Below are 12,391 nucleotides of genomic sequence, written 5' to 3'. Positions count from 1 at the left end.
ACTTTAGGAAAGATATCATCATCATCATCACCATTTATTTATATAGCGCCACTAATTCCACAGCGCTGTACAGAGAACTCACATCAGTCCCTGCCCCATTGGAGCTTACAGTCTAAATTCCTAACACACAGACACAGAGAGAGAGAGACTAGGGTCAATTTGATAACAGCCATTTAACCGGCTAGTATGTTTTTGATATACTAGAATATAACAAAGGGAGATAGAAAGAAAGTGTTATGTGTTTAGTACAGGTTGCAGGAGGGCTATTACAGACCAGTACAGTAAAGTAATTTGAACACAAGGCCCATATAGTGCAAGTATTCTTTAAGAATAGAATAACAATCAATTGGCCTCAACAAGTTTAGTAAAAGGTAGGTTCATAACAGGAAATATCTGGATGGTTGTCATGGGTTACATCATATCTGTGCTATTTGCACCAGATAATATTCTTGTAAAAGTATACATGCCTTTAGTAGTAGTGGACTAGTGAATATAGCATTTTAAACGCATACTGTATTGTAGTTCCCATTAGAAAACTCATGTACACAAGCATTATAAAATTGCAGCAGAGTTCTGTACTTAGAGATTTCTGCTGACAGGTATGGACCTACAGCAGCTGCTGTTGGCCATAATCAGTGCTCAATACTCATTTTCTATTGACCTGTAGCAATGTACAGCTTGTACATGGTATCTGTTAGTGTTCTGCATCTGGTACATAACTGTGCAGATGGTGCTGCAGCCGTACTATTTATGCATCTTATGTCCCCTTTCTGCAGAAGAGGGAGGTGAACACTATCCTGGCTGATGTCATCAAACACATGACCCCAGATCGGGCGTTTGAGGAAGCCTATCCACAGGTAAGGCTTTGGCATTTTGTATTTTTGTATGTCTTTTTTTTTTTTTTTTCTTTCCACCACAATTTCATATAAAGCTGTAAATTTGGAATGTGTACAAAACTATGCTATTTAATGATGTTCATACTATTCGCCAAACAATTATGTTCAAACAAAAAAAATCAACACTAGACACTCGCACAGCTTGCATTATACAATACTAATAATAAAAGCACCATACACTACCTGCCCAAGCCCACACTTGTCATGTCCCTCATTCAAAAGCCTCTTCTAATGTAATACACATGAAAGTCAACATGTATTGGAGCGAACTTAACTCTGCCTGTTCTCTGTGCTGGTTGTAAATAATAATCTAAAAGGACTGTTTATTCTACTCTAACTGTATAAAGAGTATAATCATTCATATTACTGGGGGAGGGGGTGCAACAGTGTCACTACAAGTCTGTCTGTCTATGTTTGTGACAATACCTTGTGCCCTATATGCAAAATTGTTCAGTTACAATCACCTTGCCTTTTACATTTTAATGAAGTGCACTTGTTACATCCTCTTCATATATGGAATATAAATGTTTGTTTTTTGTTAGTCGTCCACTGATAGTGTGTCCTGGACTCAGCCTCACCTGTCATCTCGCTTGCCCTAAGGTTTCTTTCTTACCTAAATAATTTCAGGGGGACTTTTGAGGACATTATGAAACTTTCTTTAAAACTGTTGGTTAATATCTTGTTCCTGTAACTTACGTTTTACACATTAGTAATTTATGTTCTTGTCTATTTCTTTCCAGCTTCAGTCTATAATTACCAAAGTTATTGCTCATTTTCATGATTTCTCAGTCCTTTTTTCTGTGGTAAGTTCTTCTTTTCTAGTATTTTTTTTTTTCTTTTTAAAAATGTTCTGCCGTATAGATATATGCTTTACAAGAATAAATAAATGTATATGCCTATTCTAGGAGAAATTCCTGCCATTTCTGGATATGTTCCAGAAAGAGAGTGTCAGAGTGGAGGTTTGCAAGTGTATCATTGAGGCTTTTATCAAGTAAGTGTTTCATAAACCATTTCTTGATTTGGGTTTTTAATTTTAATTTGCTAAATCTGTCCATAGCAACAACTTATTTTGTTTGGGGTAGTCTAACTCCTGCTTTCCTTGTATATCCAAAGTACTGTCACAGCCCCCAGTGTGCTTGAATACTTCTCATAAACACTACAGGCCAGAATTTGTAATTATATCTGGCCCATTGAGCATCTGATTCATGCCTCCCAACATTTGGTAATTGGGACAGGGGGCGTGGCCACATACCATTTGGGGCGTGGCCATTTCACAATTTTGGTGGGGTCACACCCTGGGGGCATGCTTAGGACTTTTGAAGTTCTAGGCTGCCCCTTACTCCTCTCCCTTCCAAACACCTTCATTGCCATGCAACCAGTGTGCGCGTCACCCGTGAATGAGAGATACCGCCCAAATTTCCCACCTAAGGGACACTACTGTCCCGATTTGGGATGGCGAGACAGAGTCCTTAGATTGGGACGGTTGGGAGGTATGTCTGATTATAATGGTGGCACTTCCGGTAAAACAGACAGCACTGATTAAGAAAATAATTTAAATTGTGGCAAAATATTCTGCAGAGGTGAACATAAAAGGGAAAGTGTTAAAATAATACATAGTAACATAGTTGATGAGGTTGAAAAAAGACACCAGTCCATCAAGTTCAACCTATGTTGGATCTCCTGTGATCCTGCACTTATATTTGAAAATAATCCAGAGTAAGCAACCGCCAATCTGTTTCAATTTTGAAAATCCCCCCAGACTCAATATTGCAATCCAATTTTTACCCTATATCCACTACTATCCTTTATTTTAAATTAACGGTCGTATCCCTGGATACACCTTTCCGCTAAAAATTTGTCTAACCCTTTCTTAAACATATCTATTGAATCTGCCATCACAACCTTCCCTGGCAATGAATTCCATATCTTGACTGCCCTTACTGTAAAGAACCCCTTCCTATTTGCAACAAACTAAAACAAGTGTTAATTACTAGAGCAGAGCACATAATCTGATGTAGATGGCCATATCTGTGTGGAGTTTGTATTCGTGTATGTTCTCCCTGTGTTTGCGTGGGTTTCCTCTGGGTGCTCCGGTTTCCTCCCACACTCCAAAAACATACTAGTAAGTTAATTGGCTGCTGTCAAAAATATCTCCCTCCCCCTCTCTCCCTAATGGGGCAGGGATTGATGATGTGAGTGAGTTCTCTGTACAGCACTGCGGAATCAGTGGCGCTATATAAATAAATGGTGATGATGATGGCGAGCCCACAGGCATATAGAAAGTAGATGCTTCCTAGAATAGGCTTACGATTGTTTGTGTCCATGTAACAGTATGCTGACATACATCCGGCAACATATTTCTTACCATTTAAATTACTAGAATAAATAAATATAATAAAAATAATGTAGTATAATATAGGTATATTTGTTTGTCGCTTACACACAGTGAAGTTAATCATTGAACCAATATTCTTGAGACTGCAGCTTATCTATATACAAGGGACCATTGGCTACCACCAAGGCTGAACCGATGTTTGTGAGAATGCAGTCTATGGATTTACTAGGAGTTAGCATTACATTGAGGAGCTTAGTGCCTCAGTGATGTCTCTGCTTTCTAGTGAATTGGTAGGCTGCATTCTCATGACTGGTGGTCAGACCACACAATGGCTGCTTCCACTGTGTGGTGAGATGGGTATACTATCATTTGCCTATTGGAAATAATACAACCAAATTTAAAGAATATATGTCTGGGGAATTTGTATTATGAGAAAGGTCTAGCATGATATGGAAGTAAGGACATAAATGAGCAGAATTAATATAAACATAGCGATGAAACTAGTTCATACAGCTGGGTGAAGACTGTCTCTGGGTAATCAAGCTGGACCTGACTGATATTTTATTTCAGTTCCCGGGAAACAAGATATCTGTCTTTACTCATCAGACAGTAGGATTTGTACATAACTCCCTAAGCAAATATATCTAGTGAACAATTTGTAGAACATTAATTTAACATAAACCCTACTTATAAATTGTGAGTCATTTTCGTTTAATGGTCTTTCATTAGCATCGACATAAAAATCCCATGAGGTAATCGCTTCATTTGTTTTATGATTTTCCCCATTAGGCATCAACAGGAAGTGACGAAAGATCCGGTTATACTTAATGCTCTGCTCCATGTCTGTAAGACCATGCACGATTCTGTGAAGTAAGACTCTCTCTCTTTCTCTTTTTGAGACTAGATGAACTTAAAGGATAATTGTTAAGACTGAAAATGATATGTAACATCTGTTGCATAGTTTGAGACACCTTCTAATTCAGTTATTTAAAAATGACTCCTGTCACAACACCAATACATGTCTGGGTTTTCTGAAGTTAACGTAGATCTGGCAAGCTGGGAAAAATGCGTGCATGCCTTTAGTATATCCCCGCCTAGGTGTGTGTTACCATTTCCTCGCCTCTGTTTGAACATCATACTACAGGAGTGCCCAATGTTTTGTGTATCTGGGATAGCACCAGACCTGAACTTGACCGTTCCTCAGGACCTGCAAACTTCCAAAAGGGTTTTCCCATGGATGCAGTGTACCTTTAGACAGGGCTTGTGAAAATATAAGAGACAGCTTCAAAACTAGAGGAGCCAGGTGTCAGGAAAGCTGAAACTGTGAGTTTAGTTTATACTTCTGGAGAAAATTCTGTGAAGTAACTGGTATATTGTATCCCCATTGTAAAGTGCTACGGTATTTGTTGGCGCTATATACATAAATGATGATTATAGACAATAAACGCAGTAACTGGGACATTAGAATCAATAATTGACTGATAGGAAACATTAAAATGAAAGTCTTCTTAATCAGTATTTCTGCTATTCACAATAATATAATTACTTTCCATTGCTCAGTGGATAAAATGGGCCCCAAGTAAGTAATAATTTCATTACTTGCTGCTCACTGTATGAAATGTTTGTTGCATGATCTAATCACAGCTGCACAAGTGTCATTTTACCCACTGAGCCATTGATAAGTTATGTGTGGGGCAGAAGATCCACAGAGCCCGGCGTTAATGCCGTATGTGTGGGTGCAGTAAAGCCCTTGGCAAGCTGCACGTTCTAACTAATATGTGCTCCGAGAGAGTGAGCTTCATTCTTCTATGGTGAGCAAGATAATAGGTGGCAGAGAAGGAGGATAATAATTGATTGAAATATAATGGAGTTGTTTTGACTACTCAAAAAGCTTCTAATAAATTATTTATTTAGCAAATAAATAGTTGTAGTGGTGCTGTCAAATGTATATGTGGTTTGATCACATGTAATACAGAGTAGGATTGTGTGATTATAGATCATGTTGTTTTTGTACAGTGCTCTGACGCTGGAGGACGAGAAGAGAATGCTAGCTTATCTCATTAATGGATTCATACGAATGGTGAGCATTACAACTGTGTACTGATCACTTGTACTACGTCTCCTGGACACAGGTAAACCATAGCAATATTCCAATGCATATAAGATAAAAGAGAAACTGAAGTCTCCACTTGGTAGGAAAAGCCACAAGGATGGTAGGAGGAAAAGAGGAATTTAATGCGAATTCTGTTCCAGAGCTGGGGATCCTGTGTGTATATATAATGTTCTCTGACCGAGATAGAGACAATAATGCAGAAGGTCATAACATAAGGTGCACATGGCTGGTATTTTCAAAGTGAAAGAAGAGGAGGCTTCAGTTGCCTCCTATGGTCAGCCCACGTATCAGACCCCCATTGGTTTCTGCATGGTGGTCATAGTGATACAAACAAGTAGCCTCCAGATCTTGTCTGGAAACTAGGTAAGGGGAGAGGGGTATTAAGAGAAAGGGGCCTTGGGATGTAAAAATAATTAACAATTATGGAAATTCAATTCATGGATTAAATAACTTTCTGCTATAGACCTAATTGTAGCTAATGAAATGTTTTTATTTATTAGTATTTGATAGTATAACAACTGACAAATAAGTGACCAGAAACATTAGAAAAGACAGCTTGTACATCCTTATAGAGCCCAAGGAAATCCTGAATATCAGAAAATACACTAAAATATGTGTTGCATATAGAATGATAAGTACTCACAGATTCATATGTATTAATAAGTAAGATGAAATATACATGAGGGTGTCCATAGCACAGGTAATGCCATCAGAGACATGATAATACCTGTAATGTCAGTAGTCTACATGCAGAATGGGAAATGTCACTCGTTGTGAGAAACTTATAGTTTAAAAGAGACATAGAAAATGTCCCTGTCTTAAAATTATAACCGAGTGACCTGGGGGTGAACAGTGGGCTTCATTGAGAGATTTACAGCATAGATCTCCAAACGCTGTCCTGCTATAGCGCCCGATGATCTTGATGTATTCCCATACCGCTCAGCTCAGAGAGTCAGCTGCTGTCCGACCGTCGCTAGTAGTACTGTAGTAGTGTTTATGCAACAATAGCAAACAAGTCTCATGTTAGGTAAGCTGTGCCTCAGTAAGGTTGAGCTTGTAATGCTCATGCACACCACAGGTTTCATGGTACTTGGCTGTCATTGTTAACATGCTTTGTCATTTATGCAGGGACATATGGGATTGGTGGAAATGCTGATTTTATTTTGATTGTCCCTTATTATACCACCCTTAAATAGATGGCCGTATGCATAGAATGGCAAAATAAGACCCCTGGTTGTAATGAGGAAAAAAACGTTATATTCCTATTATTACAAATAAATTGGTGCAATGCAAATAAATAATCCTTCAATAACGCTTAATACATGTATTTTGCACCCTAAATAATGTTAATTTCAAACTGCATAATACACGAAGCCCAAAATTTTCGTCTAACATAATGGACTTATTGCGTTAGTCATGCATACTCCCCTTGAATTGAGGGGTAGGCCTGATGTATAACCCCATTCCTCTGGATTTACTGGTACTGTTCCCAAAACTTCCCTGACAAAACAGGAATGGTTATAAATTGCAAGTGTATAGGAAGTGTGCTTTATTAGGCTATGCTAGCAGTCTGCACTTACAGAATTGATGTTGATGTATTTAAATGTTTAATTGATTGCCCTTTAGCAGTGAACAGTAGGTGGTGATACAACGCCATGTAAATCCTCTGACAGCTCAGTTTTACCCATCTTTGTTCTTTGTGCTGTTCTGCTCTCTGTGTTACTAGATCACAAGAGCAAATGGCAGACTAGTATTTGTGAAAGAGTGAGGCACCACTTCCGTGACATACTGATGATGTCTGATTGCCCTGATACAGGGAGAGTATTTTTTCAAACGAGGTTCCTGACAAAATGCCTGATTTTATATCCATGATTTCTTGTAAGGTCGGTTTGGGTAACATATGGTTCTCCAGGTATTTGGAACTACAAGTCCAATCGTACTTTTAGTTCACTTGTACTTGGCGAGCCGCTGACTGACCTTCTCTAATGTACGGGCATCATCGCAGTTTCATGTGCAGGTGTCTGGGAGCTAGGAACTGGCTTCAGTTTATATCAAAAACGGCGATTAAATATAAATTTAGTATGAATGACCCTGGTATATGAGCAGTTCTATGGTGCATGTTCACTTTAAAATCTATACTTTAGTGATCCAATGTAATTAAATAAATTCTTGTACAACTAATAATATATTTCAGCAATTAAAATGGCATTATTTCATGAAATAATTATGCAGTGGGCCTAGTATGCTGTTTATTACCAGGGTACTTGCTTTACTGGGGTAATCCTTATTCAAACACTATCATGACTGAAACCTCTATCACCAGCTACACTTGTGCTGGAGCTGATTACTAATTTTATCTGTTGATGTCTGGTCCTTGAACACTGTAATTGGATGTGTAATGTAGTTAGATTAATATAGTTTGAACAGTAATTATTTTGAAATAAAACCTCACAACTGCAGTGATCTGCTGGTATAGTCTAAGTGCTCTCCTTCAGTGAGAGTTACCCTGAGGGCAGGGCAGCGATTCATGCAAGAATCTGATTGGTCATGGGCTGCTCTTGTCATTGGAGATTTCAAAGACTTCGTTCTTGACAACCATATAAGAATATGGTGTAGTGATAATTGTCATAATGGTGTCAGTCCCAGGCATACATTCTGTTTCCTTGTAGTGTCACAAGTTTCCGGTAACTGTTCTTTTAAATCACAGAGTTGTACCAGACCTGACACTATCTTTCCATGTGTGTTTAATTCTCAGGTCTCCTTTGGGCGTGACTTTGAACAACAGCTTAGTTTTTATGTGGAAGCCAGAGCCATGTTCTGCAATCTGGATCCAGTTCTTGTCCAGTTAATTCATGTGAGTCCACGAGGGTATGGCTCTGTTGTAAAGCACTATGGCACAGCATTGGCTCTCCGTATACGATACTGATTATTTATTACTTATGGGTATTATGTATTGCATTTTTCACTCATATGTTGGTGTTAACTTTACCCGAGTTCAACTTAAGTACTGATATTAGAGAGATATCTGTCTGCCATATTTTGCTACATATAGAAGTTCTATATCACCATGTTATAACTCTGTTTAATGTATATGTGATTTTCCTTTCTTGACACGTAGATGATATCAAATTCCTATCACTTATACATAGTTGGGTTTATAAAACAGTAGATGGCCATCATAGGTTGTCCGTATTCAAAATGACCCATCAGCCTGCTATATATGTTCAGTAATGGACAAGTCATGTTTGCTTGTAGCACATTTATTATAATGCTATTTAAAGTAGATCTTCACTGTTCAAACCTTCATTTCCAACTAGTGAAGAGCAGTGGTCCTCTGTCCAGGCCCCACGTCGTTGCTTAGGTAACTCGCCCTAATTCTTTGGCATTCCGGTGCCTTGATACCTTTTGCGCCACAATGCTAACTGGATGTCTGTTGCAGCATAGACTCTGTACTCCCAATACAAGAGAGCACTGAGGTACAGAGACTTGCCTGGTCTTTTATGGTCATCATTTTGTATCCCTAGAGTGTGAACCATCTGGCCATGGAGACCAAAAAGGTGATGAAAGGAAACCATTCAAGGAAGACCGCCTCCTTCGTCAGGGTATGTGTGATTTGACTGGATAGCCAGTGTCCTGCACTCACAATTTATGGATTAAAATTTAAGTAGATGTAAAATATCACCTTTCCTTATCTTATCACCATATATCCGTAATAATCTTATAAGTAATTTTTTCACAGTTCATCTCAATGTAATGTTGAAGGTAAAATATGAGGGCTACAAAATATATTCATATTTCCGCACAGGTAGGGCCACTGAGCTAGTTAAGCAGTTAACATCCACAATACATACCTGCTGAGCAAGCCCAGTTGCCTAATATGTTGTTTGCCGTGGCTTGCGGAAGAGTCCTTGGTGATCTAGTTTTAGAATTTGGAATGGGCATGTTTGGCAGTTGCTATGACGATGAATGCTGCCCATCTTGTAGATGTTTCATGAAGAACTCTGCTTATGGTTATGTTGGTATATATGTCTGATGGAAAGACAACTTCAACTGTTAATAAAGATATTCTGTAGTGACATCTGACAGTGTTTGCCATACCCATTAACAAAACATCAACTGATGAAAATTATCATGAAAAATTAATTCTCTTTTCTTCAGTAGAGTGACACTTAGAATCTATGCCAAGTCATTGAACCTATGCCAAGGTTATATCGGCTAGGGTGGTTCTGGCACTGGTTTACTAGATCCAAATGGGACTGCCCAGACTGTATGCAAGACCTTTATTTTATTTTGTTAACTGTAACCTTATTATTAAGTGAACTTTTAGGTTGACTTTGATTTTCTACTGGAGTTCAGTAAACATAAAGACATATACATTGAGAATTTTAGTGCCAGAAAAAAATATTCTAAATACTCAAGTGGCCAAGAGGCCAATTTTACAGACAGAGTAGGAGAGTATTCGCTTAGCTTTCCAATGCAAGACAACAAGATATCTCAAGAGTTGACTTGCTTTTACCCTAGTTTTAGGTACTGTGGGCCTTATTCACTAAGGAGCGTAAATGTTGATATGTGCCATATTTTCGTAAAATCGCACTGCGCATGCCCATATCCTGAGCATACGCCAGAGAACGCAGCATCGTTCAATTCATCTTTGAGGGCAAAGGACCCTTACTACAACCTACAATTTCATGGGTGGAATGGGGAGAGGACTGGGCGTATGCACATAGTCAATGTACCGTAATGGCGTGCCAAGCTCGAGTGCACACAAAAGCATGGTGCATCGCAACAGTACGTGATTTTCAGTAGGATCACTTGCACCAGCTACAGGTCTGGTATAAGTGCAGAGTGATAGTGATGACTTTTGCTTATGCTAGAACATGTTTGTGGTCATGAGCAACTGTACTAATATATTGTAAATACAGTAGACCTTAAGAACATCCTAGTAAATGTATTTTATGGGGAAGAAATCCCCTATTTATTAATGTTTTCTCATTAATGACTATGGGCCTGATTCATTAAGGATCTTAAATGAAGAGGTATCTTATTTCAGTCTCCTGGACAAAACCATGTTACAATGCAAGGGGTGCAAATTAGTTTTCTGTTTTGCACATAAGTTAAATACTGACTGTTTTTCATGTAGCACACAAATATCAACTTTAAATTTCAGTGTACAAATAAGCTATCAAGTATTTGTGTGCTTCATGAAAAAACAGTCAGTATTTAACTTATGTGCAAAACAGAAAACTAATTTGCACCCCTTGCATTGTAACATGGTTTTGTCCAGGAGACTGAAATAAGAATCCTCTTCATTTAAGATCCTTATTTAATCATGCCCTATATTATTAACAGGTGACTGAATAGTAGGGATGTGCACCGGCCACTTTTGGTGTCTCGTGTTTTGTGTTTTGTATTCGGATTTGCTTGAGGTTTTGGGTTTGGATTTGTTTCGCAAAACACCTGACGAAAGGTTTTGGTTCGGATTTAAGGTTTTGGATTCGGTTTTTTTTTTTTTGAAAAAAACATAAAAAGTGCTAAAAAACGGTTTTGTTTTGTTTCCCCCCCCCCCCCCCCTACGCTATTATTAACCTCAATAACAATCATTTCCACTAATTTCCAGTCTATTCTGAACACCTCACAATATTGTTTTTAGGCCAAAAGGTTGCACCGAGGTAGCTTGAGCACATAATGCCAAAAAAAGAGGTACAAGATGGAATTGTTCTGGGCCCTCCCCCCCCCTCGCGAGATTCGACGCGAGACTTGGACGACAGAGCCTCGTTTTCATTTTTTTGCCCGCCGGAAATATCCGAACCGTGCTCGGATCCCGTTCGGATCCGCACTGTTCGGGTGGGCTCGGATTAGCGGAATCCGAGCCCGCTCATCTCTACTGAATAGATGTTGTTTTTTCTATGAGTTATTTTGTGTCTTTATATTCCACATACATGTTGGACGTATCCTGCAGTCTATTGACTGTTAGAGCAGAGTGGACGTAGACCCGTATTTATAATCAAACGTATCTTTACAACCGCTCCTTGTTGAATACGGACATGCGTGTGACCGATATATGTGCGTTTTGCATTTCTTAATGAACCAGACTCTGTTGTTTTCCCAACCATTGCACTGCACAGCTCAGAAACTCATTTAGTGGCTCATAATGTTTAGCATTACAGGGAAACAGTGTTTCATTATAGAGTACTTCAGCTGTAAAATACACTATAAGCAGCAGTGTTTATCACTAAAGCCTTTGCGTCTGAACACAGACATTTCAATGCCACATTTTTCTGCCTGGAAGAACCGAGCATTCTAAAGGTCTTGTGTCACACCAGACATACTATGGCATTTATTTCACTGTAATCTTACTGTAACACAGAATATCAGAACTGTTTTGTGATTTATTTATTTTTAATATTCTGTATAATGAACCGGATTTATTGTAAAGTTTTTTAATAATTATTATCCTGTTATAAAACAATATCAAGTAGTTTGTAAGTGTCACTTCTACCATTGTCTTACACAGGCTTGTGTTGCATTCTGCTTTATCACCATTCCTTCCTTGGTCAGCATCTTCACCCGCCTCAACCTGTACCTTCATTCTGGTCAAGTGGCTCTCGCAAACCAGTGCCTTTCCCAAGGTGAGCACCAGTACCATTATGTTTCCATGGACATAGAAAAGTGCTACGTAAAAGTACATGTATATTCCTCAACCCCGGTACACACATGTGCAGAGAAAGGGCCTAGGCACACTCGCATGTTCAGGCAGTTAGTCACATAGTATTGTTATAGGTGAATGTCTAATGGTGGTGAATGCTTGTGTGAATGGGACAGGATGTGTGTGTTTTGTGTATGGGGATGATGGAGCTATACATAAAACATGTTTCCACATGTTGAATAATATATTTTTTATTTTCACCTTAAATAATGTATAAAAAGAGACAAATCAGTTGCTCATAAATAAATAAAATCCAGCTCTAATGTCTGTTTCTTAGCTGGTAAACCCTGACTAAAATGAAAAGATATTCTAGTGCTGTATACAGTCTCTGCATTAAATCC

The 12,391-nt window shown here is 38.6% G+C and overlaps 1 protein-coding gene across 1 annotated transcript in view; it reads left to right on the top strand.

Moving 5' to 3' along the window:
* VPS35L (VPS35 endosomal protein sorting factor like) overlaps positions 1-12,391 on the top strand; it is a 56,892-nt gene that overhangs the window by 19,746 nt on the left and 24,755 nt on the right. Inside the window, exons 19-26 of the mRNA XM_075179736.1 lie at positions 777-857; positions 1,637-1,699; positions 1,802-1,887; positions 4,021-4,101; positions 5,248-5,311; positions 8,100-8,198; positions 8,869-8,946; positions 11,859-11,973. Of these exons, the coding sequence (XP_075035837.1) occupies positions 777-857; positions 1,637-1,699; positions 1,802-1,887; positions 4,021-4,101; positions 5,248-5,311; positions 8,100-8,198; positions 8,869-8,946; positions 11,859-11,973 (667 nt within the window). The remainder of the gene's footprint in view (positions 1-776; positions 858-1,636; positions 1,700-1,801; positions 1,888-4,020; positions 4,102-5,247; positions 5,312-8,099; positions 8,199-8,868; positions 8,947-11,858; positions 11,974-12,391) is intronic.

The sequence above is a fragment of the Mixophyes fleayi genome, chromosome 7 (genome assembly GCF_038048845.1).
Source record: "Mixophyes fleayi isolate aMixFle1 chromosome 7, aMixFle1.hap1, whole genome shotgun sequence".
In the NCBI taxonomy this organism is placed as follows: Eukaryota; Metazoa; Chordata; class Amphibia; order Anura; family Limnodynastidae; genus Mixophyes; species Mixophyes fleayi.
Note: the sequence above shows the minus strand (reverse complement) of the source record. Positions and strands in the feature narration are given on the sequence as shown.